This window comes from Aquila chrysaetos, chromosome 2, assembly GCF_900496995.4.
Source record: "Aquila chrysaetos chrysaetos chromosome 2, bAquChr1.4, whole genome shotgun sequence".
Classification (NCBI taxonomy): domain Eukaryota; kingdom Metazoa; phylum Chordata; class Aves; order Accipitriformes; family Accipitridae; genus Aquila; species Aquila chrysaetos.
In genome coordinates this window covers 12489266-12516969 of record NC_044005.1, presented here as the reverse complement: position 1 = coordinate 12516969, position 27704 = coordinate 12489266, and the positions used below count along the sequence as shown (strand labels likewise).

General features: G+C 45.0%; 1 protein-coding gene, 1 long non-coding RNA gene and 1 other non-coding gene across 6 annotated transcripts in view; all 3 read left to right on the top strand.

The window, feature by feature from the left end:
- Positions 1 to 2743: 2743 nt before the first annotated feature.
- The window catches only part of LOC115352820, a 29951-nt gene continuing 4990 nt past the window's right edge, over positions 2744 to 27704 (top strand). The window contains exons 1-2 of the long non-coding RNA XR_003927273.2: positions 2744 to 2760; positions 3661 to 3662. This is a non-coding gene — a long non-coding RNA (uncharacterized LOC115352820). The remainder of the gene's footprint in view (positions 2761 to 3660; positions 3663 to 27704) is intronic.
- On the top strand, positions 19202 to 27246 carry EIF5 (eukaryotic translation initiation factor 5). Of its 4 annotated transcripts, XM_030041477.2 has the most exons (13): positions 19202 to 19314; positions 19485 to 19677; positions 21038 to 21235; positions 21780 to 22059; positions 22331 to 22412; positions 22628 to 22800; positions 23132 to 23243; positions 23959 to 24098; positions 24618 to 24776; positions 24973 to 25134; positions 25418 to 25582; positions 25856 to 25990; positions 26847 to 27246. In XM_030041477.2, the coding sequence occupies exons 4-13, from the start codon at positions 21988 to 21990 to the stop codon at positions 26937 to 26939; spliced, it is 1293 nt and encodes a 430-aa protein (XP_029897337.1). In that variant the 5' UTR covers positions 19202 to 19314; positions 19485 to 19677; positions 21038 to 21235; positions 21780 to 21987; the 3' UTR covers positions 26940 to 27246. The 4 variants fall into 4 exon arrangements, with proteins under 4 accessions (XP_029897337.1, XP_029897321.1, XP_029897346.1 ...); XM_030041461.2 differs by lacking the exon at positions 21038 to 21235 and having other exon boundaries at positions 19203 to 19314; XM_030041486.2 differs by lacking the exons at positions 19202 to 19314; positions 21038 to 21235 and having other exon boundaries at positions 19321 to 19677; positions 24621 to 24776.
- LOC115338710 lies at positions 23621 to 23744 on the top strand. The gene has a single exon (XR_003922519.1). It is a non-coding gene; the product is annotated as a small nucleolar RNA SNORA28 (small nucleolar RNA).

Genomic DNA, 27704 nt, shown 5'->3' with positions numbered 1-27704 from the left:
TGTTTGTTTGAATGAGTGGGGTTTTAATGGTATTTTCTGCACAAGGTTTTAATGGGCAGCTTCCAAGCCCAATAATGGTTACACGTTCACTGAGGTCTCCTTAGCTGTTACCACGCTCTTCACAGTTAAATATACCTTAGGCAGGCAAAATGGGTAAAATGGCAGTAAAATATAAGCTTTCATGCTCTAAACCTGGTTTACATCAGGAAAAAGAAGACTGCAATGATTTTGTTGATGAGGATAAGAAGATGAACTGGGCACTCCCTAGCACTGATTCCTACTAACGTTACCCTGGGTAACCATTTAGGTCTACGCAAAGGGAAAGCCAAAGAGCTGTAAAATATCTTCTGGATCAAAATGGCTACGGATCCCACTTTGTACAAATGGGACCTGAGTCCTTCATATCTGCAATTGCCTTCCCTCACCCTTCGCATGTGTAAATACAACGGAGAAAAAGCATATTAACATTTTCTTTCCTCTTGCTTTCCAGTCTCGGGGGGCCATCACACACAGACAAATCAGGAACTACAAGCTGGACTGCCGTCTTACATAAAATATATAACACAACAGATATGCCATGGTACAACTAGTTCCAAGAAGCAGCAGATGTACCTTATGATATTAATTTATTCTAACATTTTTTGAAGGGAAGAGATGGGGAGAGATATTGATATGTATGGCAGGTACTGACTGATATTTAAAACCTTTGGCATTACCATATGCGCCTGGAAATAACTGCCAGTGCTATTAGTTGCTGTCATTGATGACAGCATGTAAATGACTATCTAATCTGCATATACAATTAAATAATTAGATGCCATATGTAAGAGCAGTTATTTATAGGTGTGGAATCAGAGAAAAAATTTAAGCCCCATCTTCATAATGTATCACCTCACGAATCAGATCCTCTTGAACATAGGTATAGATCTTCATTATTGAGTGCCCCATCTTAGGTTAAAAAAAAAATTTAAAAATCACAATTAATATTTCATATTATTGATTTTCCCCTGTGATGCACTGAATCAGTAATGCCTGCATCTAGCCTGCTGGCAGGAAGCTATAGCTGCCGTCCACAAAATGCCTGTCAACTTTCGGAGCTCATTATGAACAAAACAAGCCAGGAAAAAAAACCCATCCTGCTGAAGGCCCGTCCACTGCATTCAATGAAGGCTTGATCTATTCTTACGAACAGCTGACCTAGATTCTCTGCCTGAATGAGAGCATTTCCCAGCATCGAGGCTGTTCAGAGAGTCAGAAATTCATATATCGCTTATCATGAGAGAGGGGGAAAAAAAGAAAGAGGATATCATCTTAAGGGAAAGCGATGGCATCCATTAGTCATAAAAGAGCTTTATCCATATCCGCACAAAGCACTCCCCGACACACTTCTGCTCTCATTTCAGAGTCTGGAAAGGACTGCAGCCCTCATTTCAGCACACGCAGCAGGCCAGGCAGCCACGGCTCCATGGAGAGGCTGAGATGTGCCAAAGCCGTGGAGGACACGACCGCACAACGGGGTGGCCAGGTTGCCGCTCCGGAGCCACCCGCGGCTTTCCGGCAGCTCGGAGGCAGCTCCCGGCCCTGGGCTGCCGGCAGCGAGGCTGTGCTGGATCAAGGACTGCTGCTTCACGTCATGCCAAGAGGAAATGAGCCAGCGAGGTCTGCTGAGCCCTACACTGCCAGGTCGCGATGGGATCCAGCTGCAGACATAGTGCACATCCATCACCCCTGGGAAGCTAGGGAGGCCTTGACGAGGCAACGCCATGTCCTACTGGTGAACCACACCGGACATGTCTCCATCTGCCAGTTCTCCAAGAGATGGGAAGCACATCCTGTGGCACTCAACAACGTAATGATGGTGGTATGTGGCTCAGAGGGACAGAAAGGTTGGTCAGCCCTGGAGTAAAGGCCTCCAAGTCCTTTTCTTCCTGCCTCTGCTACTGATCCATTTTGTCTACAACCACATTCATCTCCCCGAGATCCTAGCGGGCCCCTCTATGAGCCAGGCCCAGTAGCCTTTCATATTAACCAATAATACTCACCAGACCAGTGATCAGGGGACCCTGAGGGTGTCCATCGCTGTGAGGGATGCCGGCTTGATGCTAGCCCTTGACGGCTGCTGTCACTGCTGTCTCTGATGCCAAGCTGCCCACAGGGAGCAGCTCCAGGTCCAGGTCAGCACCTGAGCAGCATCCCCTCTGGTGGGATGAGAAGGAGCTGGCAGGCAGGGGCTAGTGCAAGACACTCTCATGTCCTGCAAGTTACAGCTCCCACCCCAGGGCTATGCTGCAGTGCTGGCCGCAGGGACAAGGACAGGAGCACAGACCGAGTACTGGGGGTGGGCATGAGCTGGGCAGTCAAGGGAGGTTTCCTTCAATACCAAAACGTTTTGATCTGCCTCACAGATGGAGACAGAAGGCTAAATTCACATACATACATTCAGGTCCTCTGATCACAGAGATATTCTGCCCTTTCTCCAGACATGAACGTCCTGGACTGAGTCTTACAGAAGAGGACTTCTGCTCATGAGGACCCCCACTGACTGCACCACACAGGTGCAACCCACACATCCGGCCCATGCAGAAGGCAAGCAACTGCTATGGGCCATGCTGCCAGCGAGCATCCCCCCTTCCCCTCTTCCCTGAAACTTCCAGAGGGGCCGCCGAGAGGAGAATGTAAGATCTAATTAACCACCTCTCAATTCAGATCTGGTTCAGCAAATGCAAATACCACAACAGGCAATTGGGTTTTCCTCACCAAGTTATTTTTGCATGTGGGCAACATGCAAACTAGGTCAGTATTATTCCTACCGAAACGCTCACTATGGCTGTTATTTTTAGAAAACCATGTGATTGTCTGACTTTTATTTATGAGAGCACAGAAAGATCCACTGTATATTTTCCTGTCTGTCTTGTTTGGGGTGCTTTGTTTTTTTAGTTCTTTGGGTGGGTTACTGAGATCTCAGGCCTCTTTTTAAAATGCAAAGTCAGACTCAATCAAGAGACCTTGCAGGTTGCATGCCTTGGCAGTCAATGAAAAAAAGTACATGCAGCAGTGAGCAAATCAAACCAGACAAGAGCACAGAGAGGCTATGAAAAGGCAAGGCAGTGATGCAGGTAACAAGGGACAAGGATATGGAGCAGAAAAGATGCCAGGGGGTAATGAGAGGTGGGGAATCAGGCAGAGTTTGAAGGATGATACAAAACACTGCACGCACTTACTTAGATCTTCACAACTCCTGAAAGGGTAAACCCAAGATCTCAGCAGCTAGACAAAAGTCAGCAGGAGAGCCAAGTTCAGCAACAGAAAACTTGTCCAGAGATTCAAGTTTATTTCCTGAGACTTCTTCCTGCCTCCTTGGCACAAGCAAAACAACTCGAGGCAACTAAATCCTGTATCAGCTTTTCATTCAGCAGGTTAGTGGTCACAACCCTGATGGATATCCATCGGACAACCAGGCCAGGGTGGATCCTCCCTGAGGGGGAGAGGGGGCCTATGGCCGGGACCTAGCAGGGACCCTCTGTGTCGAGGTCTTTACCTGCCTGGTTTTCATCTGGCCTGTCTGGGGAATCCAGATTCTTTGCCCAGTGTGTGAGTTAACAGGCAGTTCAAGTTCTGGGGACGTGAATCCTTTTACTAACCTTGCATGGCCAGTGTGAGAAGTCTACATCTCTGCTGATAATCCAGACTGCTTTTATAACCAGAAAAAAGGCACGGGCATAGGCAGTGCCCTTCCTCTCAAGCAAATGCAGACATCTAAAATAGGCCAGTCAAGCAGCATACCAGCACTGCCTAATTCTCTCCATCAACAATAGAAGGAATTCAGAATGAGTAGCTCAGACGTCAATGTATGTATTTCAGAGCAGACGAACCACAGCCTAAATTTCCAGAAATTAACCACCACAAAAAGTGCCAGAAACTAGTCTCCAGGCCCACAGGTCTTCTGACTTTCCACTCACATGAAAAAATTCAGATGTATATGATCTGCAAGGGCATAGGGTCAGCTGTATGGCTGATGAGTCACGTGCCTTTATGGGCTGCATATCTGGCAACAGCCCCAGCAAAAGTTGCTGCATCTCAGCAGGAGGGGAGCCCCGCATGGAAATCCTGCTTGCCCACCTCCCCAGGTCACCACCCCTAGCCCAGGACTTCTGCACGGCTGGGAGACATTGCTGGCTCCTGGCTTCAAAACCATGCAAGTAACATCAGATTTTGCTGCTGAGAGGATGAAAGCATGCGGACAGGCTGCTCCTGCCATGGGGGAAAGGGAAGGGCTTGATCTGGCTGGGAGGGCCTGGTGCTTGCTGACACCTTTTCTGCTTCTGCCCAGGAACTGCTGCCCCAGGAACTGGGGCCCTTTTGGGGTCCCAATTGCCTCTTTGGCAATCCACCAACATGCTGCACACACTCAAATTCGGAAAGGCTATTTTCAACTGTCCTTTGTAATTGATCTCAAGCCCTGAAGCTCCCATCCCAGGCAGCCTGCCTCACTGAGCTAACTGCTGGTACCATCTAGGTGACTCCCCCCAAAAAGAAATGAGAACTTCAAAAGAAACAACACAGGCAGAGACAAGGACAACTGGAAAAGATCCAACTCAACTTCCAAACTACAAATAACATTTCTCCAGCAAAGACCACGCTGCCACTGAGAGTTAGGTATGCACTGGAGATAAAGCTACACAAACTACATCCTCCATGCAGGGCAGGCAATTGTAGATTTTCCTGCAAACAGAAACAGCACAAACGAATGGGGAAAGGCTAGGCCCTCTTACATGTGGCACAGCTCTGTGTTTCTGGGGTGGTGAGTGAGAATCATATGCAAGGATGCTCAGGGGTGTTTTAAGAACATGGGACATATCCTACAAACTTGCTGGAATGGCCTGGGTGATACAAGCTGGCTGGAGGCTTAGCCATGCATCACTGTGTCATCATCTAATGCTGCTATGCCACATGATTCTAAAATTGCTTCCAGGAAAACCAGTGGTTTGGGATAAACATCATGGATATGGCTTCTTATACCCCAAACTTCCCATTTTTTTTCCATCCCTCACATAAGACTCACACATGGGTCACTTCTGCTACCTATCACCTGCAACACATTGCATGTGATACTGCACTGAATTTTCTGTAACTATACTTTTTGGGGATCAATTCATACAAAAATAAAACATGCTTTATCAGTCACTGACACATGCGTTCTCCATCTTATTGTTAAAACCAGCAAACTAATACTGCCTTGAAAAAGAACTGAAGGCAGCAATTATTCACTGCACTCATTAGTAGCAGAAACTGCTTTCCAGCCATTTCAGTTACCCTCCCGAAATTACGCAGTTAGTTGTTGGTGCCAGATTCCCATTTATCTCAAGAGCCTTTTGTAACAACAACAAACAATAGCTTCTTCTTCATTTATCAGGCTTCCCATAAGAGGAAGAACTCATGTTACAAAGGAAGGGCCACATAATCGTGCCTTACTAGCCCAAGGTACACGGGACTTTCACAAGTCCCTTAGAAATTTCAGTATACACAACACCTAGGACAGTTATGAGCAGCCCAAGGAAAACTGTCTGACCTCAGTAACAGAAGAAGTACTAATGAGTGCAGGACAATAGGCACAGGCAGGCAGGTGAACAAAAAGCAGAAGCAGAAGTGTAATGGGAGCCAGGTTATCAGCTGTCCCGTAACAAGAGAGCTGGTGCAGGTCTGCTCTGTTGCCCACCAGCACCATGCATTCACTGTGTCACTGAAGCTCATGGAGCCACCCCAGAACTGAAGCTATTGCAGAGGCGAGAAATGCAACTCCTCTCTTTCTGCTACTCAGAAAGCATGAGTCCTCTCCTCCTCTAACTGAAGTGATGTTCCTCTCACTGCTGTGTTTCCTCACGGGCAATGTGCATGTGTCATTCCAGCGCAAAGCTGCTGTGAAAGCAGATTCAGGGTCACATCAGACTGGCACACTCAAAACAGTCCCGAATTCCCTCATTCTTTAAACATCCTTTCTTTGTGTTTTTTTACAAGCATGAAATGAAAACTTTGTGTCTGTTTCAGGGAGGGTAATGTTTTATTTAAGGTAGCCTGCTAGCACCATGAATTTTACATGACAGAAGCTCCATCCCATAACATCCTTAAACCTCTCCTCATTAGTCAGCAGGGCTCTGATCCTGCAGCCAGGAGATGTGGCGTCTCTCACCAGAAGCCCTGGCATGGGGGCTGACTCATGTTGTTCACAAGCATATCCCTTCTCCCTGTCACCACCACTGAAACACAGCCTGCCCTGAGACCTTCCTGGGAGACAGATCTGCTGCATCAGCTCCCCCTCCCAATGCTGCCCACAGAAATCCCCCCCCCACGCAGGCTGTTTGGAGACACACAGATGTGAGCAGACGGTGGGCAGGTCTAGCGGAGCATCCTATCTGCTGCAAGGCCTTTGGAGGTCGCAGATAAGCAAACACAGGCAAGGGCAATGCTAAGGGCATAGATACATAAGCAAAACAAGACAGGCAGCAGCTCAGACATACCTTCCCATAATTTTGGGTCTAGTGCAGGACTGTTGATGTCTGTGGAGCTATGCCTGGTAATAAGTGTTCAGAAACGCCAGGTTTTACAGTAAACCAACCATATTCAACTCTCAATTAGCCACGGAAGATTAGCTGGGTTGGGGATTAACCAGACACTTCCTCCCCATAGCAACCATGGCTACACTACCATGCCACCACACACGTAACACGGGGCGCACGAGCCTCCGGGCCGTGCCCCACTTGGACCCCAGCAGATTAAAGCTGTCCCTGCTCAGCACGGAAACCAGCAGGCTTGTTACCAGCCTTTCACAGGTAGAAGACCTGAGTATGTTCTTGTCCCCTAACTAACATATAGCCTGTACTAGCCAGTATCTGGTTTTATCTAGGTTACCCCATCCCATATTGTCTTCGATGGCTGAAAGCTGACAATATCTAAGTGAACCAGCCAACACTAAAACAAGAACACACTGCGTAGCCTGCAAAAGCTGTCCCAAGCGTTAGGCAGCTGGTGTGCTGACACCATTGCCTATGTGCTGAGTAATGATGTCTCACTGTTTCTTTGCTCTCCCCTTACCCATCTCTTTCCATCTGTTGTTCCTTGTCTTCCACTTGGATCGTATGCAGTTCAAAGCAGGGCTTTCTGTTAGCACCTAGGAGATAATCTGTGACAGGGCACTAAAAAATTGGTCTGATCAATTCATGTGAGTAATTAGTGAATTGGAGTTGACGTTGTACAGGGGTGTGTGTATGAATGGGTTAAGCATGGTGTGTCTGGATGGAAAATGTGACTCAGAAGTGTTACTAACATTATTCTTTCTCATGTCCATAAACCTAAGTAAGAAATGGAAGAAATTGAGAGGGTAGAAAAAGACAGAAAGGCAAAGAGGCAGCAGGCTGGTGGGCAAGCTTCTGTCAAATACAAATGCACTAAATTATGGGCACACAGATCAGATGCTGAGAAGAGTTGTGCATTTGCAACTCCTACACACATTCTCTTTTCTTCTTTTATAGCTATTAACTTTGCATGCTTCTCCATTTTGGTTTTGCTTCATCTTTCACATACATAGACCAAGACTTGGACCTTATCTTCGTGTATCCCAGTGACTTACTGGCATATCATGCACAGGCACAGCTACACCCACAGGTCGAGGCATCTCTTTTGCTGCCTTCTGTACGTGATGATAGTGCAACTACGCTGGTCACCAGGACAACAGTCACAGCCCGTCAAACTGATAAGAAGTTGGTCGGCTGGGTTCATGCTCTGCGAGAGAGAAAGACTGAGGCAATAAATGTAATACACAGCAGTGAACTGCAAATGGCATTTGGTTTTCCCCTTAGGGAGTTGGAATGAGAACGAACATGAGAGCAACAAAGAAAGAAGAGGGTCTGAAGAGAAGAGGTTTGCTGTTTAACTTTTAAAGCTACACAGTTAATGGGAAATGGGAAAGATTCAAGTAAGTCACAGGATTGGAGCTCAGACATGGGGCTTATCTCAGCCCTCCCATGCAAAGGGAACAGTTTTGAGCCCACATAGTCCCAAATTCCCAAAAGTGACCAAAGCTACTGTCATGCCAATGGCCTCAGAGGTTGTCCCTGCTGGACATCAAAGCAAGGGGCAACTAAAAGAAATAAGCGTTACATTCCAGGCATTATTCTCTGTTGCTAGAATTACCTCTCGCTAACAGCAGCCAAGACTGCTAAAGGACTGTACTACCTCATACCAACACCCAAAGTGTCTCCTGGCTGGACCTAAACCCACTGCAGGAGGAGGAAGCTACCTCTTCCCACAAAATAGCCGCACCAAACAGCACCGAGCTGAATCCAGAATCAGGGCATGCCATTCAAGAAAACTATTTTGCCAAACAGGCATTTGGTAGATAAAGAGGTCAAGTTGTAAATCCAATCTTTTGAATGCTGCCAAAGTTCAGGTAAACACAGAACTGGTATCTCTCATGTTCAGCCTTATGGCTTCAAGGCCCACAGTCCAACCATTTTTCCAGTGCAGAAATAGATATGAAAGACAGTCTGAAAACAAAACTGGTTGTAACTGGAAGTCAAGTCCATTTTATCATGTTATCTATAGCCTATGGCGGGGCTGATGTTATAGACAGAACTTATCAAAGTGGTAAAGTCTTGTCAGAACAAGAAGGAATTGTGCGTATCCAGGTGAAGTCCAAGAACTCTGATAAGACCATTCCTCATAAAACTGATAAGAAATGCTGTCCTGTCTCTTTGAGGGATACTCATGGGCACAGCAGGGCTTCTGCCAGAGAAAGGCTTGCATTAGCTATGTTCAAAATAAGGTCTGGAAATGCAGGTCACACTGGCCAAGCTCTAATCTAAATGGGAACAGGGGAGCAATATCATGCTGTATGACATGGGATCAGGCATACCCACCAGCCAGTGCTAAAGGGGTAGGTGATGGTTAAAGGTGTCCTCCCCATCTCTGCTCCCCGCTGCTTCCTAGACACAGAGGAAGAACTTCAGTCTCTTTCTCCTGTCTCCCAGCTGTGATTCAGCAGTGAATTCTCATGTTAGAAAGGTGCCCCAGCATTTAGACACCCTCTCTATCCTCTAGCCTGCACGTTAGGGAGAAGGGAACTGCAAAGTCAGCTGCACAGATATCTCTGCTTGGCTGGGGCTGAGATATGCACAATGGTCCAACACATTCAAGGCCTTTCTGAGCATAACAAAGCAATGCCAAGAAACAGAAAAATATCATCAACGCCATATAGGTGGGTTTCTTGCATTTGTTCTGCATCTCAGTCAAAACAGGCAGGCAAAATGCAGGGAGACAAAGAGGCCTTTCTCAGCAAGCAGTGTGGCATGCACTCCTGGGTCACCTCAGGCGGCTGTCTGTCTGCCCAGTCCCCTTTCCCCTGTTTTGATTGTAGCTGCATCCTTTCTGTATCAAGATGTGGATACTTAATGCATGCTCACCTTTGCCCTCAGCTACAAGCTGTTTCTGCTTAGCTAATGCTTTTCTTGGCAGGCTCAGCCAGGCAAGCCAGAGTTCAGTTTGCACCCCAATCAGCTGAAGCACAGATGACTGGCTCTGGGAAATGCTGCAGAGATATGGCCAAAATGAACTGAAGTCACTTACATGGAGCTGCAAATTGCTCTGTGTTGGTACTCGGCCAGTTTCATTCTGGCCCGTGACCAGGCATCCAGCCACAGCCAAAGGACAAATCAAAATAAACAAACCAGGAGTTTCTTCCAGGGACATATTATGAAGAGATTTTCAAAGCAGGATTTAAGAACAGAATCCTGTCTGTCCTTAATGCGTTAGCATGGACTGTGCACAATGACAGACCCTCTAAAAAGCTTTAAACACAGTTAGTATAAGTGGGAAATCGGGAAGGTATAAGACACAGGACAAGAGTTAAAACATACAGGGGTTTTCACAGCTCTGGCGCAGCTCTCCCATGCAAGTGATGCATGCCAAGCTTTCAAAAGTGGTCAGAGAGAATGGCTGAAGCTTAGCTGGTCCTGAGTAAAGGCTTAAGAATTTGACTTCATTTTATCTGATATTTTTATTTATTTATTGAGAAGCAGCCATTAGGCAGCAGTCCATGAAAGAGACTGCTATGGCAAACCCATGACTAATAACTCTCCTTTGATTCACTTGTTCTCATTAACAGATTTTTTTGGAAGAATATATTGCACAGCCTCTTGTGCAATAGCCCTGTGCAGAGTCCACGGATGTAGGGAGACGGACCTCCCCAACACGGATCACGTCTTCCAAAGATCTCTCAGCAGAAATATGTAGGTTGGAATCACTAGAGCAAACACAACCTGTTTGCAGATCTGGAGCACAATAAGTACACAGGCAAAAATCAGGCAAATCTGCCACAACCTGAAGTAAGCTACAGAACTGCCTCTTTAAGATCTTTCCTAGGGTAAGAGAAGATGTTACTGAGCAGTTTACTCCCTAGCAGGGGATAAGGTGGTTTGTGCTGACTCTCAAGCAACCTAGCTAGCAGGCTGTGACTTGGCAGCCCACCGCTACTTTGCCCGTTTCCCTGCTGTTCCAGGAACTGAGTAAGCTGTGAGCAATCTGCCTGCACACATCACAGCATATGCCTCCCTGTGCACCAGAATTAGCACACTGCCAGACAGGTGCAGGGGCCAAGTCATTCACCCTCCTGCCCACCTGAACATTTTGCAGGGTGCAGAACACAGTAGCTCAGGACTCTCTGCCGAGAAAGCGATGGGACTCCCTTACATCCGCAAGGGGAGACATTTCAAGCTGGTTCTGTATGACTCAGTTGTTCACTGCAGGTCTCTGTGGGAGCAGCAGTGGCACTGAGATTCATAATTCATTATCTATAAAGTGAAAAGAAGTTTTATCAAACATGTATTAGTAAACATCCTCCAGAGTGCACAGACTCACACAGAGACTTATCCTAGCAGCAGATAGACCAAACTATCAAAACCCCTTGTTGCAGCACTCCTTGTCTCAGTGCACCAGGGAAAAAAGCAAAAAGGGAAAATAAGGGCCTTCTTTAGGCACAGTTGGTGCTACTAATCAAAAGAACTGGTTATCTACAAACTAAAAATAACTATTTATAAGCATACATCTTTGAAGACAGAAGTATTGTATCTGTACAGCATAGTCAGGGATGACCACACAAAGCCACAACCAGGAAAGACATCCCAGAGGTAAAGTCTCTGAGTTAAACTGGCACATTATCCACTGCTATAAAATGGTGCATCACCATAGACATGAATGAGCTCACAAGCATTTACATATGACCTTGGAGATCCCACCTGCACCCATACACCCTCCCTAACTTCATCTAGAATGGAGAATTCATCCATCACCTAGTCATCCATTAATCTGTTGGCTGTGCAAACAATCAGAAACGAGAGGAGCTGTGTATTTATTACACATTTCTGAATAAGTCATGCCCAATATCTAGGACAAACAATACATTAAACCCTAAGGAACCCTTTGAAAGCTTTTTGCCTGCTGGAGACAACAACAAAAAAGTAACATGATAGAAAGGGAATAGTAAATCATTCATGAGAATGATTAAAAATAAACTGTGGGAGAGGTGCAGCAAAACAACACTGAAATCAGCCAGTGTATTCTTCTTGAGTATCTCTTCTTTTAGTGGGTGGAGTGGTTGTAAGCAACTTTAAGAAGTCCTACTTTGTGTTCTTTAGTGCAGGGATGACATACCAGATACAAAACCCATGGAGAACTGCACAACCGCAAGTTACAGCATATTCAGATGCCCCATGACAACATTAGGCACCGAAGCAAAAATGCTACTGTGCTTAAAACTACTAGTGCAAAAAATGCTTAACTGGCATGTTAAGGACACTAGTGAAAGAAGGATAAATTAGACTCCCAAGGACTGAATAATGTTTTACACCAGGGATCTCTCTTACATGCACATGATCACTTTGGAATTCTAAAATCATCCTGAGAGAGTTACAGCACCAAAATGTTCACAAGTACCATCTAGTCTAGCATAGTTGTTGATACTATAGTTTCCCAGATGAGTGTGGACAGAGATACTAGCCACAAATCATGTTATTTGCATTTATTTTACATCCTTTCAACTCTATGAAAATACCTGTTTCAGGAAATATTTTTGAAGCTTGTTTCCTAAAACTATTTCAGGTAAAAAGCTCAAAAACAATCAATGCAGACAAGATTTGTTTCTTAAAGAGTCTTAAAATAACATCCTTCAGCTTCAAGGCAAAATTCAGCCTCCGTTATGCATTTGAGCATTCATTGACCCAACTGTGTGTCTTAAGGCCTTTCAAAAACTGATTTTTAAAACAGTTCAAGGTGGTAATACCCTTGGAAGAAAGTTCTGCCATCAGTGTGTCTCCTGGGTTGTTCTCAAAAAGAAAAACCTACATTAGGTCAATAAAATCATGCTAGACTTTACAGTCAACAACATGTTTGACCTGCATTCACATTCAAGGGTATTTTTAGACTTGTTTCTTAAATAAGCAAGAGTTATGTGATCATGGTGTGTGTATCTGTGTGTGTGTGTGCACCTGCTTGTCTCTTCAGCCTCATCTACCCATTCCTGAACCCAGTGGATAATTCCAAATACACTGACATTCAGGTACATGAGGCATGGGCAGATGGGTAGAGTGAAACATTATTAGTGCTTCAAGTCAGCTTTTATTAGCCACCACAGAATCCCCATAGGCCAAAACCAGACTTAATTCATTACACCACTCTTGGAAACCATGTGTGTTATCAGCTATTTTAACATTGCTACTAGTCTATGTAATATCCTTAGCATACATAACACTTGGCATGTGCAAACCACAGAACAAAGTTTCTGCCTCTATTTTCTTATTTTAAGTACCACTCCTTTTTTTTTTTTTTTTTTTCAGTTTGGCAAATAATTTACTTTAGTAATATATTTGAGCTGCAAACACCAGAGCATTCAAAGACTTTGGCACTGCGTCGCAGTCATGTATCACTTGCTTCATTACAAAAGGTAATCCCTGTATTTTTATTAAGAAGCCCACACCAGCTATACTCTAGCTGAAGGCAAAACCTACCGAGAAAGCAGCAAATTCTGAATTACAACCTACAAATTCAACATCATCCACTATAAAAACTGTGGCGCTCTGCAAAATACCTTCAATGTTGCAAGAGAGGCAACTCTGTAAGGGATATAAAATCAGACTTCAGAGACAAAACTTTTTCTGCTATATGTCTCTCTCTCTGTTTCCAAATGCATGGCTCTGCCTTCCCAGTCAAGCAGCACCTTCAAAGGTTTAGTTCTGGAGAATATGAAGATTTTCCTTTGCCTTCAAAACACACTTCTCCTTTGCTTTCAGCACAAGCATCAAGGATACCTTCTCCTCTACTAGACCTGCCAGCAGAAGAACAAACGTAATCCCTAGCTGGGCCTCAGTACTGCCTCCAAACCCCAGCTCTCCCAGCAATGCCCTTGTTATCTTAAAGCAAAGAAACTCCTCCATGCTCAAATGACCAGATCGTAACAGCAAAACATGCTGTAACTAGCAGTGCAGACCCTTAGAAACCAGCTCAGCAGCCACATATTTCTGCCCATGGGAGAAGGGCTTTGAGAGCACTTAAGATCTCCAAGGACTCCCCAGACTGGGAGTAAGTTCTGGAGACAGGCTCTCAAAACCAGGGGCTACCACACCTTCCTCTTCGGAGAATTGGAAAGCCAATAGGTAACTCTAAGCACTCACTACTCTTTTTTACTGGAGTTAACATCTGCTGGGAAATCAATACTGATAATCACAGCACTGGTTGCCAGACCATCAGAGGCCAAAGAAAAAGGATGAGACAGGAGGTATATGTGGAGGTGTTGGCAAAGCACATAACAGCTGCAGAGGACCTGAGCAATTTCTTTAATGAAATGGAAATGAAAACATACATCACTATAACGATACTGGAAGAGAGATTTAACTTAACAAACAAGCAGACAGATTTTGATGTCTGAAGCCTGGCCATGATAAGTAGCAGGGAAATGTAAATGCAGCGGTTGCTAATGGGCATAATGAACAGGCAGGCAGCTTTGACAGCGTGTTCTCAGCTGGAAGCTATATTCCCCAGGGACTCCTTATCTTCCACATCCACTTCTTTCAGCAACCATATAAATGTAGCAGGCAGATTTGCCAACCACGAGCATGCAACTGCTGGATAAGGCTAGTGGTTGCCAATTAGGCCCGTGGCCAAAGCTGCTACGTGGACAAACTGAGGAAACCTGGCTTCTCCGATTCCTATCACAAACACTTCCACCTACTGCTGAGACACACGGAAAAAAGACAGCTCTCCAAGCCCAGGGCATCCCTCTTTCACAGACCTCCAAAGTCTGCTGTGCTGAATTCACCTCCTGACTGAACTTCCACCCCATTTGCACTCTTCATTCATTTCTGTGAGTTTGCCTTTGTTTATTTGCCTCTTTAAACACAGACAGCCTGGGTTTATTTGCTCAAAAGGACATTTTATTTTGTCTTTTCATCCAAACAACTACTGTCTGTAAAATTCCCAACAGACTCCTCCCACAGGCAAAGAACCAGCCAAGTGCAATGCCAAAGGTAAAGGTACACTATTAAAAAATCACCAACACAGGAAAAAACATGCAAAGCAAATCAACATGTTCCACAATGAAAATCCATGTTATCCTAGCAAACACAGTGAGACCACTCAAATGGCCACTGGGTACCTGCAGCCTGATAGCCCAAACACCCACTTTTCTAATGCATTGCTGAAGATATGTACTGCTTAAAATTCAGCGATGCACGTGACAGCCTTTAGCCCTTCTCTCAGCCCACATGGATGGGTGTTACTCAGCTGTTCATGAAGCTTGCCAGTTCTTCCAGATGTTCGAGTTGGTCTAAGACAAGACACATTACTACTATTATTTTGGAAAGGGTGTTACAGCAAACATACATCCAGACAGAGCCAGGATACTCTCTGCCCACCTTAGCCTTATTCATGGAAGCCAAAGTGACAACAGCCCCATTAGATCTGATGATGCTCTGGGAAGCCACCCCCTACTCTCTTTAGTGCAACATAGTGAATGTACTTGGTGTTGGATACAGTGTTGGTACAGGCGGGCAGTGACCCATCTCAGCAGATGACCTAGGGTGTGGGTCTCATACTGAGCAGCACTAACTGGAGAGTCAGGCCCAGCATCCCCTTAGCACTGCTCCCCTACCCAGCCAGCCTGTATTCATCCTCTGCATTGCATCCTGATAGGAAATCCTGGGACATAGAAAAAGCATTTTCCCTTAGCATTTACAGCTATCAAACACTAGTTTATATTCTGCAGAGAAAGCCGGTTTTTTTCTGCTTGCAGAGGCGCCTCCCTTACATAGGCAGACACACACTGGAAGAGAAAGAGGGAGAGCAGGAGGGAGCCGCGCTGTGTCTATTGAGACGATAACAACAGATTTGGGGCAGCACCTGCCTCATGCTGTCAGCTAGCACTGGGCCCTTTCAGTGCACTCGGACTCAAACACTAGCTGGGAGATTTTAGCATTTTTGCATAGTAATAGAAGCAAGAAAAATAACTACCATAAATAATGGCTGTATGTGTATCTAACATCATACACTTGCTCTCCTTTTTTTCTCTAATTCCTGAACTAATAAAAATAGCTAACAAGAATGACAGTGTTACAGCACACGGGAAGGAAGGCATTTCACAAAGTGAGTCTCAAGATGAACAGGGAGCTGCTGGTCAGCAATGTGGAGCTCCTGAACAGTAGAGCCAGAATTAACCTCTGCCCTTGTTACTGATCAGTGTCTAGTAACAGTCCCGATGGATTTTGGACTCATGCTTCCCCAAAGGTTGAAACCTGGTGTGTAAATAATTAAACTTTCTCTACACATTGCCAAGATATGAAGAAGAAAAGCTATTCCTATTCACGGTTCAGTGTAACTGTACATGATCTTGGCCCTCCTTCCATCTTCCGAAATTACTGAAATTACAGCCAAAGCCATGAAGATGGCACAACGAGGAATCACTTACTCAGCTAAGTTGATACTGGACAAAATAACAGCTCTGAACCAGCCACTGGGAGATAACACGTACAGCTTGCAGCACAGAGAAAACATTCTTCAAGGCCAAGGTTACCAAGTGGCTATTGAAATAGGGTTATGTTTATAGCCAACCACATCACCAATAGACAACAAACTTGCTGAAGAATAAACGGCAGACAGGACACAAAGTTGACTATCAGAGAATATAAACACACATGATTACAACGCCCATTTTTGAAGATTTATATTTTAAATACAGACCTATATTAAGATTTTCAATAGAATTTTTATTTTGCTGCATTATCACAGGCATTGACTCTTTGTTATTTTTAATAAAAACTGACTAAGGCAACATAGAACAAACTTGAATTGTTCAAGGCTGAACTGAACGACAATAAAGCATTCCTGTGATAAGGAAACGCACCCTAAGGTCCACTGCAGAAAACTTCCTATTTTCAGACATGAAACCACTTCCAAAACCTGACTTACTAATGCCATTTAAAATGTCTTAACTACAAAAGTATATATAAAACCTGCTTAGTTTCTACCAGTGAAATGCAAAGCACAAAAGTGGTCTGTATTTTGAAGGTCACACAAGCAATGTGAACTATGAACTTCAGGATTCATGAAAATATGACATTTTAAAGTGAGAGGAGAGAAAGTATTTTTCTATCTTGTCTAAGCCACAAAATACTGAAATGAACAAACTATAAATATTAAGATTCAGTGAAAAATATTTGGGATCCAACATTTAATATTAATGAATTGTTCTGGTGAGAAAAAAATCAACAACTAGGCACCGGGAAGACAATAATCTACAATTTTAGTCTGTTTTGTATAATCCAGGAGATTATCATACGACTTCATCTGAATGGGACCTGCTTTTTGCAGAAGGAACACTATCTTAAAAGGTAACTTAACTCTTTAACTTAATGATGTCAATTTATAGACTGTAAAATAAAAAAAAAATCCTTCTTTATGCTCCTAACCATAACTGTTATTCATTATGTCATTATTCAATATGTCAAATAGCACCAAATCCAGGGTCTCGTTTCCCTTTTGCTGCTCAATAAAGTGCTGTTGGCAGCAGTCTGCTTTAACACTTATAATTTATTAACCTCATAGGTGTTGTAGCATGGAACTAAAGCCACAGACAGGAGTCACTTAGCAAGTTATACATGCTGCATATTTTCACAGCAAAGGAGTTCCTGCTGTGCTTTTCTTGCCTCCCACATTTTTATGATTTTTTTCCCTTCATGGTAACTGCCAAGCCTCACATATTTTGGAGATGCTTCCTTATTTTGCCCAAACCCTCTTTCTCATGTTTTAAAAAGTGTTGCTGTGTATTTACCAAGGAGACATTTAACATATCCTGAAGAATTTTTAACTTTTTCAAATGCAGATAGTGAAGTCCAAGACAGACTCACATGTTGTTTTATAGGATTGTGTCCCGGCTACAAGGACTTGCTATTCCACAGGCTGAAAAGAGACGTATAACTAGGGCAGCAGCCATCATGTAGGAGGATCTTGTTAGAAAGCACTGAGATGTGCATATTTATCTCTCGTTGCTCCAGCTGAGGGAACAAGATTTTTATTATTGTGTGTCACTGGAACTGTTCATAATGATAGCCCAGCTTTTATGATTTCCAAGAAAACCTCATTTATCAGTCACCTTCATATCTGAATGCAGTTCTTTTGCATATCACACCAAAAATGTTCAAGATGTACTTGAAGGTTCAACAGGAGTGGTGTTTCCTTTAACGGTTGGGCTTGATGCTCTTAAAGGTCCTTTCCAACCTAAATGATTCTGTATCAACATGTTATCAAAGTCAGCCGAGAAACCTATGTTTCAAAACTAACTTCAGGCAGAAAGAGATTTAGAGTATATGACATTATTTAATGTCACTACTAGTTTTATCTTCATTTCCTCTCTTTTCCTCTATACACCCACATAGCCATCGAGCCTTCCAACATTATTCAGTAAGACACAAGTGACAGGAACTGAGTATTGTTCTGCTGGAGTGTATTTATATAGGGTGGGAGAGTTGGTTCATCACTCAATTGATAAAAGTCAAAAAAAGTTCTTTGCCACTTGAACATTATTCACATTCTAAAATGTCCAAAATAGTAATTCACTGTGATGCTCGAAAAGTGACTATGGAAGAAGATGGGAAAGAATAAAGCACAGGGAAGAAAGCACTGAAGTCTTCTGCTTTTTAAGTGAATGTAAATGCAAACGTGTATTTCATCCAGGGTCCCAATTCAGCTAAGGAGAGCTGGCAACATTTTACATAGAGTACATAGACATGGTGATCGTACCATCCTTTGTAAGCTGCCCAAAGCTGAATCTTTGTGACACTTTAGTTTAATAGGCTCCTTCCTGCACCCTGAAAGCAGGCTGTACAGGAAAAACACAACTTATTCAGCAAGTTAATTGCTTTAAATTATTTGTAATATAGCTACTGTAATGTCAAGCATTCAGTCATTGCCGGTCTATTACAAGTCGCAACCCACCCAGACTCTCATTCCTACTGCATTGCAGGCTTCGCTTCCATCAGAAGCGCGGCCCCACACGCCTCTCCCCAGCCCCGGCCGGGCGTGGGCTGGCTGCCACGGCGAGCGGGAGCGCGGCGGGGCGAGGGGCACCGCCGCCCTCCCCCGGGCCCGCTCCGTGCCGCCTGCCTGCGGAAAGCGAGGGCGGGGAGCGCGACTCGGGCTCCTTCCCGAAGCGCCCGGCGCCCGCGGCCTGCGCGGGCCCGGCCCCAAACGCGAGGGGCCCTGCTAGGCCGCGGGGGCTGGGCCGGGCCGTCCCGCTCGCCTCCCGGGAGGGCTGGCAGCCCTGAGGGGAAGCCGAGGGGCCCCTCCCTGCCGCGGGGCGCGAAGCGGCGCTGACCGCGGCGGGTGGGCACGGGAGACGTCTCTCCGCACAGCGCAGCAGGAAGGAAGGGGAGGCCGGGGAAGCTCGAAGCCCCGGGCCCCGCCGCACTGACTCAGCCCTCGCCAGCTCCCGCACCTCCCCCCCGCCGCCTCCCGCGCCCTCTCGCGAGACTCGGTCGATGTAGACGCGATGTCCTTTGGGGCACCGGCGGGGGGAGGGCAGAGGGGGAGGGAGGCGAAGCCAGGGGTGCCTTGATCGATAGCGGTCGCCGCCAGTGGGTGAGGGGGACGGGGAGGCCTTAGCCAATAGCTTCGTCCCAAGGCGAGCGGCGAGCCAATGGCGGGGCTGGGAGGGCGGAGCACGCCGCTGGCTGATTGATCCCAGCTTTGGCGTTGTTCAGTTAGAGCGAGAACATTCTAGAGGTGAGTACGGGGCAGCCATTGCCGGGGTCCCATCAGCCGCCCCCTTCTGCCTGAGCTGCGCGCCAGCCGCCGCCTCTCCCTCCCCCCTTCCCTTTTTTCCCCCCTCCTCCTCCTCCCTCTCCTCACAGGTGTCGCCACTAACGATGCCCCTGATTGTGTCTTGCCCGCAGATTGTCCGGCACTGCTGTCCCTGCTGATACCGCCCGCCCCAGGACGCCGGGACCCGGAGGCTGCGGCGTCCGCCTCCGCCTCCCTCTCCGTCCGGATATAAGCGCCCCCACGGCCCTGTTCTCCTCGCACACTCGGCTTCGTCGCAGCCCGGGGCGAGCAGCGTTGGGTTTATGTCTTTATTGGACGAAAACGGTGAGTATTGGCCCTGGGCTAGGGCGGATGGGGACAGCCGGGATTGAGAGGAGGGTTTGGGTCCTGGGAAGGTGGGGGGAGCGGGCGGGCGCCTCAGGCTGGGCTGGAGCGTGGGGTCGTCGGTAAACGGTGGATAGTGGGACAGGTTTTGTGTATTGAAGTGTCCGGGACCTTGATGGGAGGGGAAAGAGAAAACGACGAAAAAGACCCGAAAAAAACCCGAAAAGGCCCAAAGCTTCAGTTATAGCCGTTTGCTGATTTTGGGGTGGGGTTTTTTTGTCTTTTTTGGTGTTTCTTTTAATTTTTTTTTTCCTTGTAATTCCCCACCACTGCCATGCGACGAGACAAGATGGCGGCGGCTGGGGCCGCGCCTCCCCGTGCTGTGGGTGGGCGGGGAGGGGGCGCGGGGAGCTGTGGCGCAGTTACAAACCCGGGGGGGGGACGCCTGCTCTTGAAGGGTTAGCCCCGGGGCGCGGGGGGGGGGGGGGGACGGGGGACAAGGAGCGTGGGGGGCAGCCGCGGAGCGTCCCCCTTTCGCGGTTGGAGAGCGCACGCGTGGCTGGAGGTGATTCCCCCGCCATGTCTTCCAGGGCTGACTCAGTGCTTAATTGCTGCATTTATGACTCATCACAGGCTGAGTGGGGCGGGGAAATGGTGCTTTGAAGGAGGGAGTCTATCTGCCTTCCCGCTCTTTCCTCTGTGCATAGCATACGGGGGGGGGGGGGGGGGGGGGTGGTGCTTGGGATGAGGTGTCCAAGGGACCAGGAGAGGGAGCTTTAGTCTACAGCAGACAAAAGCTGTAATCTGGAAGGAGGGGAAGCGGCATGTTCTGCCTGAGAGCTCATGCTCAGTCACCGAGATACCTGCTTCCTCAGTGCTTCTGCAGGCACGTGGCCAGGTCACATGGTGGCTTTTTTTAGATACCTTGGGGAAGGAAGGCTCGAGCTTGAAACAGAGTCCGTGGTGCACTTTTTGCTGAGGAAGGGCAAAACTGCATCTGGGCTAATGTAGAACACAAGGCACATACAAATCTGCTCGCTTTTTATGTGAAGAAATTGTGAGCCTGATCGGAGGGACTCGGACCACGTGGAACCAGGAGATGTGCTCTTATGCATAAATAGTAGGAAGGCTATTTTAATGTGTCAACGCTTCTGTCATTAATGATAACAACATGATGACGTGTCAGAATAGCCATACTGTAGTCAGGGTTGCCTGTGTAGTCAACCAGTTGTGGCTTAAGTACTCTTAGATCTGATTATAGAGACACATGTTAATTTAAATATGTAAATACTGCTTAAGGCAACTTTAATAATAGGACTCATCCTCCTTCCCCTTCCTTCCCCTCCCCCCTTCCCCTAAGAAAAAAATCAACTGGAAAAGCTGCTGCACTGCTCTGTACCTCTGCATTGCTAGGCTTTCTACAGTGAAGCAACTTATGTCAGACTTTATCAGGCTTATTGTTAAGTCAAAACTCAACAGAAGCTGCTATGAGAATCCATAAGTGAGAGGGAGAATTACCTAATTTTCAACTCTTTTCCACTCCGATCCAAAAAAACTGGTAAGCCATGTAAAAATTATGTTGGGCTACAGATTGGTGCTGCTTCATCTTACTGATATTTCTCAACATTCTGACAGACTTCTGTTTATGTCATGGGTTCATGCTATGATGTGGAAATTGAAACTGTTTTCCAGATCTTTCTCCTGCTTCCTGCAGCCTGAAATGTATCACATGACCCTCTTGGTGCAAGACCCATTGGTCTCCATAATAAATCAAGCAGTGTTCCTTTCCCTTCCTTATTAATTGCAGCACTCCTCCAGAGTTAATTGTACAGAAAATAGCTTTAAGCTGTTCAATGCTTTGGATAGTAAGAAAAAAGAGGGTGGAAAGCTCTGTGGTGTAGTTGAGGAAAAGTTCCTTAGTATACAATTCAAGGCTGTTGGTTTCAGTTCCACAAGTTGAAGCAAGCCATAGCGTAAAGAATGTTTGGAGTTTTTTTCTTCTTTTCACCCTATAATATAGTCCCTTATATAGCTCTGTAGCAAAACCTGGTTGGCGCACATTAAGATAAACTTCCTTTCTTTCTGTTTATTAACACTTGCAGAGCTGTTGCGCAGCCACTGGTACCTGTATTGGGGAAACATAGCATACAAGCAAGAACCTTACAGCCTCAGTGGCGAAAATTTTTTCATGTCAGAGACCGAGAACTCTTGCAGTCGTTTATGTCATCCCGTCTTCTCCAGACAGAAGATACCAAAAAACTGCAATCAAAGATCTCTTCATCTTATTGATAAAGCTACTAATAAGGCAAAATGTCTGTCAACGTCAACCGCAGTGTTTCAGATCAGTTCTATCGCTACAAAATGCCCCGTCTGATTGCCAAGGTAACTTACTAACCATTAGCGGTAAGTAGGTAGTGTTTCACACCACTTGCTCTCTTGTTAGAGGAGGAAGAAAGGTGTGAGGTAATGATAATGTTTAGCCAGTCAGAGGGCAAAGGAGCATGTTTGGTCCTTTCTGTCCAGACTAAGTCCCCATTAGCTCTTCTAAGATGACACATTGCAAAGCAGAACTTAGATGTAGTGAAATGGGGAAAATGCACACTGGGTTTGGCTGTTGCAGTCACTTAATCTTAAAACTTCTTTTTTCTTTTAGGTGGAGGGCAAAGGAAATGGAATAAAGACAGTTATAGTCAACATGGTTGACGTTGCAAAGGCGCTTAATCGGCCTCCAACGTGTAAGTAGTCTAGAGTGACACAGCACTTTTTTTTTGTCTGTTCAAAGTGGTAGTGTTACGTAGCTAATAAGCATTAACACTTTTTTCGAGATTTGTAAGAAAGACGTGACTATCTCAGGATGAAATAGTGAACAGAAAGAAGCAATGGCATATTAAATTGCTGTTAAAAATCACAAGATATGAGAGCAGTGGTGATTATTGTACTTTCTTTACAGATCCTACCAAATTTTTTGGTTGTGAGCTGGGAGCACAGACCCAGTTTGATGTTAAGAATGACCGTTACATTGTCAATGGATCTCATGAGGCGAATAAGCTGCAAGACATGTTGGATGGATTCATTAAAAAATTTGTTCTCTGTCCTGAGTGTGAGAATCCTGAAACTGATCTGGTGAGTGTGCTCAGTCTGTTGGGGGTAGCGCTATGGAAACACTTCATTAGATGTTTATGGAGGTGGTGTGAATTTAATAGCTGACTTGAATATCTATGAAGAGAAAATGCAGTGCACACACACGCCCTCTTTGGGCAAAGCTTTACATTTGTAACAGTTCAGAATTGTAAGCTAAATTGCTACTTAAAGACTTGCTGTGTTAGGGGTGATATAAAGTATTTAAACCTCTGGCTTAAGCCTGTGGGGATGATGATGTAAACATCAGGTTTAGACTTTAATACTTAATTGTTCTGTAAGTGGAATGTTAACTGGAGGTTGTTCTGTTTTACAGCATGTCAATCCTAAGAAACAAACTATAGGTAACTCTTGCAAAGCCTGTGGCTATCGAGGCATGCTTGACACAAACCATAAGCTCTGCACGTTTATTCTCAAAAACCCACCTGGTAAGTGTGTTTCCTTATCTAGTGGGAGTAAAGGGAACTTCTTCAGTGTGAGTGAGGTTAATGGAAGCAGAAAAACGAATAGCTCACATATAATTAAATTGTAAAAAGACTCCAGCGTACTCAGAGTATGTTTGTGGGTCAGGATGAAGCAGCTGTGTTCATACTTTCAATATGAGCAGTCTCTTCCCTTGTTATCCTGTATTCTTCCCAAGTAGAAGTATTTGAAGAGTTGGATTTGCCTGTGCAGGACAAGACTCAAGAAGGGAGCTAGTCAGCCAGGAGCTCATTGCAGCTTTGTCTTCAAGTCAGTGTGAACTAGAAGGGTAGGAAGTAAAAGCAGTGTAGTAAATGCTAACTGTAATGTACTTGTTCTGTGCAAGCAACACTCTGTAGTAAGCATCTAGTTGCCTGCTGCAATTTAAGCTTGCTAGAATAGAAAAGTCTAACCTATTCCAGGGGTCTCTGTGTTGTGAGGTCACCTGTTATATAGACTTGGACAATCTTATGTCTTGATGAGAAATGAGACTTTCACCAGAACCAGGGGTTTGCCCAGCAGATGTATATCTGCCCTGAGTTTATCTGGGGATGGGTACTATACATAACTTGCTGCTAATAAAAGCATCCCAACTCACTTGGGGATTTGGCAGAGGTGAGGTAGTGCAGGGACTTTGGCTTTCAATAGTTCATGGAATAAAACATTAAAATTGACTTGCAGAAAGTGGTGACACTGGTACAGGAAAGAAAGAAAAGGAGAAGAAGAACAGAAAAGGCAAGGACAAAGAGAATGGTTCTGTGTCCAGCAATGAGACACTTCCACCCCCACCACCAGAGGAGATTACACCTCCACAGGTTGTGGTAAGTAGAAGGGAAAGCAGGGAGGTGGGGGTGTGTGGTGTCTTGCTCTAATTTAAATCACTGGTATTCCCACTGCTAGTCAACATTGCACCAAAAGTTCTTATTGTATCCAGAACTTCATTGCTGGAATAGAAGTATCCCTGGGTCTCCTTTATAGCAGCTTTATCAACTCTTCAGTAGCAGTGTTTGTGTTCCTTACTAAGTGAAAGCTGCATACCCTTTACAGTCCAGGTCCCTGAAAAGGAGTATCTCATGAGCATATTAGATAGGAGTGGTAAAACTGCTCTTCAAGTCACCCTGCAGATGGCTACAAACTCATGTCTAGCTTACATTACTTCTTCCCTGCGTTTATGCTTTCTCCATCATCTTTGACTTCCAAATAATACTATAACCCTTTCTTTAGGGAAAGATCAAAAGTACCTGTTTAAAAATGCTGTCAAATCCGCATTTGGAAAAGACACCTATTGCTAAACTTGTAGTAACATTGTGTGAACCTGTTGCTTTGGTTATGTTTTTGAGGAGGAGGAGGATGATGATGATTGGGGTGAAGACACAACAGAAGAAGCCCAGAGGCGTAGAATGGATGAAATTAGTGACCATGCGAAGAACCTCACACTTAGTGAAGACCTGGAAAGAACAGTGGAGGAGAGAGTCAACATACTATTTGACTTTGTGAAGGTGAATATTCTCTGGTGGTTTGCTTGGTAGTCAGTCTGCTGCAGTTATATAAAATGTTGGTAAGGAGACTAAGCGCAAGCTGCGTAAGCTTCTACCAAAGTAGTTCCACCAGTGGTGGGGAAGGACGTGGTGCAATAGAGCATTGACGCAGACCTCAGTAGCTCTAAAACGTTTCTACCCGTTACTGTCTTTGTAGAAAAAGAAGGAAGAAGGTGTCATTGATACTTCTGACAAGGACATTGTAGCAGAAGCAGAGAGACTGGATGTAAAGGCTATGGGCCCACTAGTTCTCACTGAAGTCCTTTTTGACGAAAAGATTCGTGAACAGATAAGGAAATACAGGCGTCACTTCCTTCGTGTAAGCAGCCTCTTCTTTTGCATCCAGTGTAACAACTGTTGGGTTGGCTTTTTGTAACAACTGCTTTTGACTCAGTTCTCGATTGCTCGGTACTTTGGGGAAGAAGACTTTTTGTAGTTTGTTTTGTTTTTTTTAAATGCCTCCTTAGCTAGGGAGAACTGCTGGGAGCGATGGTATGAGCTGTTGTAAATTTTGTTATCTCATTTTGTTGAGAAGCAGCAGTCCTTTCTGGAGAGGGGAAAAAAAGCTAATTTAATTGTGTTTGCTTTTATCGTGATTTTAGTTCTGCCACAACAACAAGAAAGCTCAGCGGTACCTTCTCCATGGCTTTGAGTGTGTGGTAGCCATGCATCAGTCTCAGCTTATTTCTAAAATACCACATATTTTGAAGGAAATGTATGATGCAGATCTTCTGGAAGAAGAAGTCATCCTTGGCTGGGCAGAAAAGGTAAGGGGTAGTATGTCATGTACTATACAAGCTAAGTACCTGAATGTAGTATACTGTGTCTGGTTTTTTCCCTTCTGGTGTAGCTTCTTGTGCAGATGTCTTTGAACAACTAATCTGAGAAGTTAACTGGGAGAAACCTCCCTTTCAAAAATGGGCTGTTGAAGGCAGTGGGGAGAGGTGAGAGTTCAAAGTTAGGCTTTTGCTGTGTTTGGGTATGATCTAATGTAAACTGCTGCAGTGTTCAAACAAAGTCTGGTTACTTCTGTCTTTCAGGCCTCAAAGAAATACGTTTCAAAGGAGCTTGCCAAAGAAATCCGTGTCAAAGCAGAACCATTTATTAAATGGCTAAAGGAAGCTGAAGAAGAATCTTCCGGTAATGAAGAAGAGGATGAAGATGAAAACATAGAGGTAGGAAAGACTCAGTTACTGTAAACAACTCCAAGGTTGCGCTGTTCCTGCATGCTTAAGTCTTTGTCTCGGTGCACTATAAAATAGCTTAGTTTACTTCATGTATTACTGTGCATGTTGGGAGGTGGAGGGACACCTCATGTCTAATGCTGTGTCAGAGTGTTTTTGCTACACATAGTCACTTGTCTACCTAAGATCCTTTTTGTAATGGTACAGGTGCATCTTAATAGCCAAAGACTATCATTGTGGAATAGTATGAACAGTCTCTTGCACAGTAGAGTAGTTTATGTAGTGGAAGATTGACGGGAGGTATTGTGTGTAAAGCCTCATCTTCTAGAAGAGTTAGTGGGTGTATGTTTGTTAGAAAAGTTGATTAAAGAACAAATGACCGTTTCCTCACAGTATAGGCCTAGGTAAAATCCTTTAGCTATGCTTCAGCTGACTGTGGCTGAGGGTTTTTTTTGTTGTTTGGTTGGTTGAGTTTTTTGGGTTTTTTTGCATGTGGGCTTTTTGTTTGTTTACTCATTCTCATCCCAGTAGTACCTACTCTTGTTCGTGGGTATGAGATCCTGCTTCCTACAGATACACATGCATGCCTCTGCCTTCTAAAGACAGATGTTACGGCATAGTTGTAGTGTCGGCATGCCTGAACTCAGGTTTCCTGTGCAGCATTAGTTCTTGTAGGGGAAGATGGTGTGCAGTGCATTTCAGAACAGAGCAGCGTGTTAAGCAGGTCATGGCAATAGACAGGAGGGCTGTTGAGCAGGCGGGTGTGTTGCAGCTTCTGATGTTAAAACTACTCTAGTGCTTGATGACAGTAGGTGCTGTAGTAAAAGTAAGTGTCTTGTTTCCACAGGTGGTGTACTCTACAACTGCCAGTGTACCTAAAGTTGAAACTGTGAAGCCTGCAAACAATAAAGATGATGATATTGATATTGATGCCATTTAAAGTGATGCAACGTAGCTTCCAGCATAATAATGCAAACTTCTCTGCATTTTCTGCCAGAAGTGTGACTTGTATGTGCACAAGCTGAAATGGCTTAACATCCTGCTACTCTTTGTACTCTAAAATGTATCTTTTTACTGTGACTGGTCTTGTGTAACTAAGCCTAATACCAAGGAGTCAGCACGTCGGTGAACTGATCTAGTTTGCAACTGGCATGTTCTATTTTGTTTTTCTAACTTGTGTTGGACACATACTTGGAGCACATTTATACAGTTGTGGAAATAAAGGATTTGGTTTTGGTCAATCTTCATTTGTGACTCTGAACTCCCTTATTTCTTTTCCAAGTAAGTATTTACATAACTTGGTGAAACATGCAAAGTTGAAGACAAAACGACAAAAGCTGATGTGCAGAGTTTGAGACAAAATGACAAAAATGTCTCGACTGAGGCAAAAAAAATAACCTTAGCTTAGAGGCTGTTGCAACAGTGGAGACTTGAAACCCTGGGCAAGAAGCAGGTGTTGGGTAACCTGCAGCGTACAGATGCCAGCTTCTTAAAACAGAAGGCAACCCCATTGTGATCCGTGCAGGCTTTTTTTTTTAACAAAAACTTCCACAGGTATTCATTACAGAAGTTGGGGGTTTTTTTCTGATGTTTTCAACAGCTCCATTAAGTACAGGTTTCAGAGCTCTGACTAGAGCTGAGGGAACCAGTACCTCTGCAGTTAACATGCATTGCCACTGAACAGCTGGCTGTGGCTTTACACACC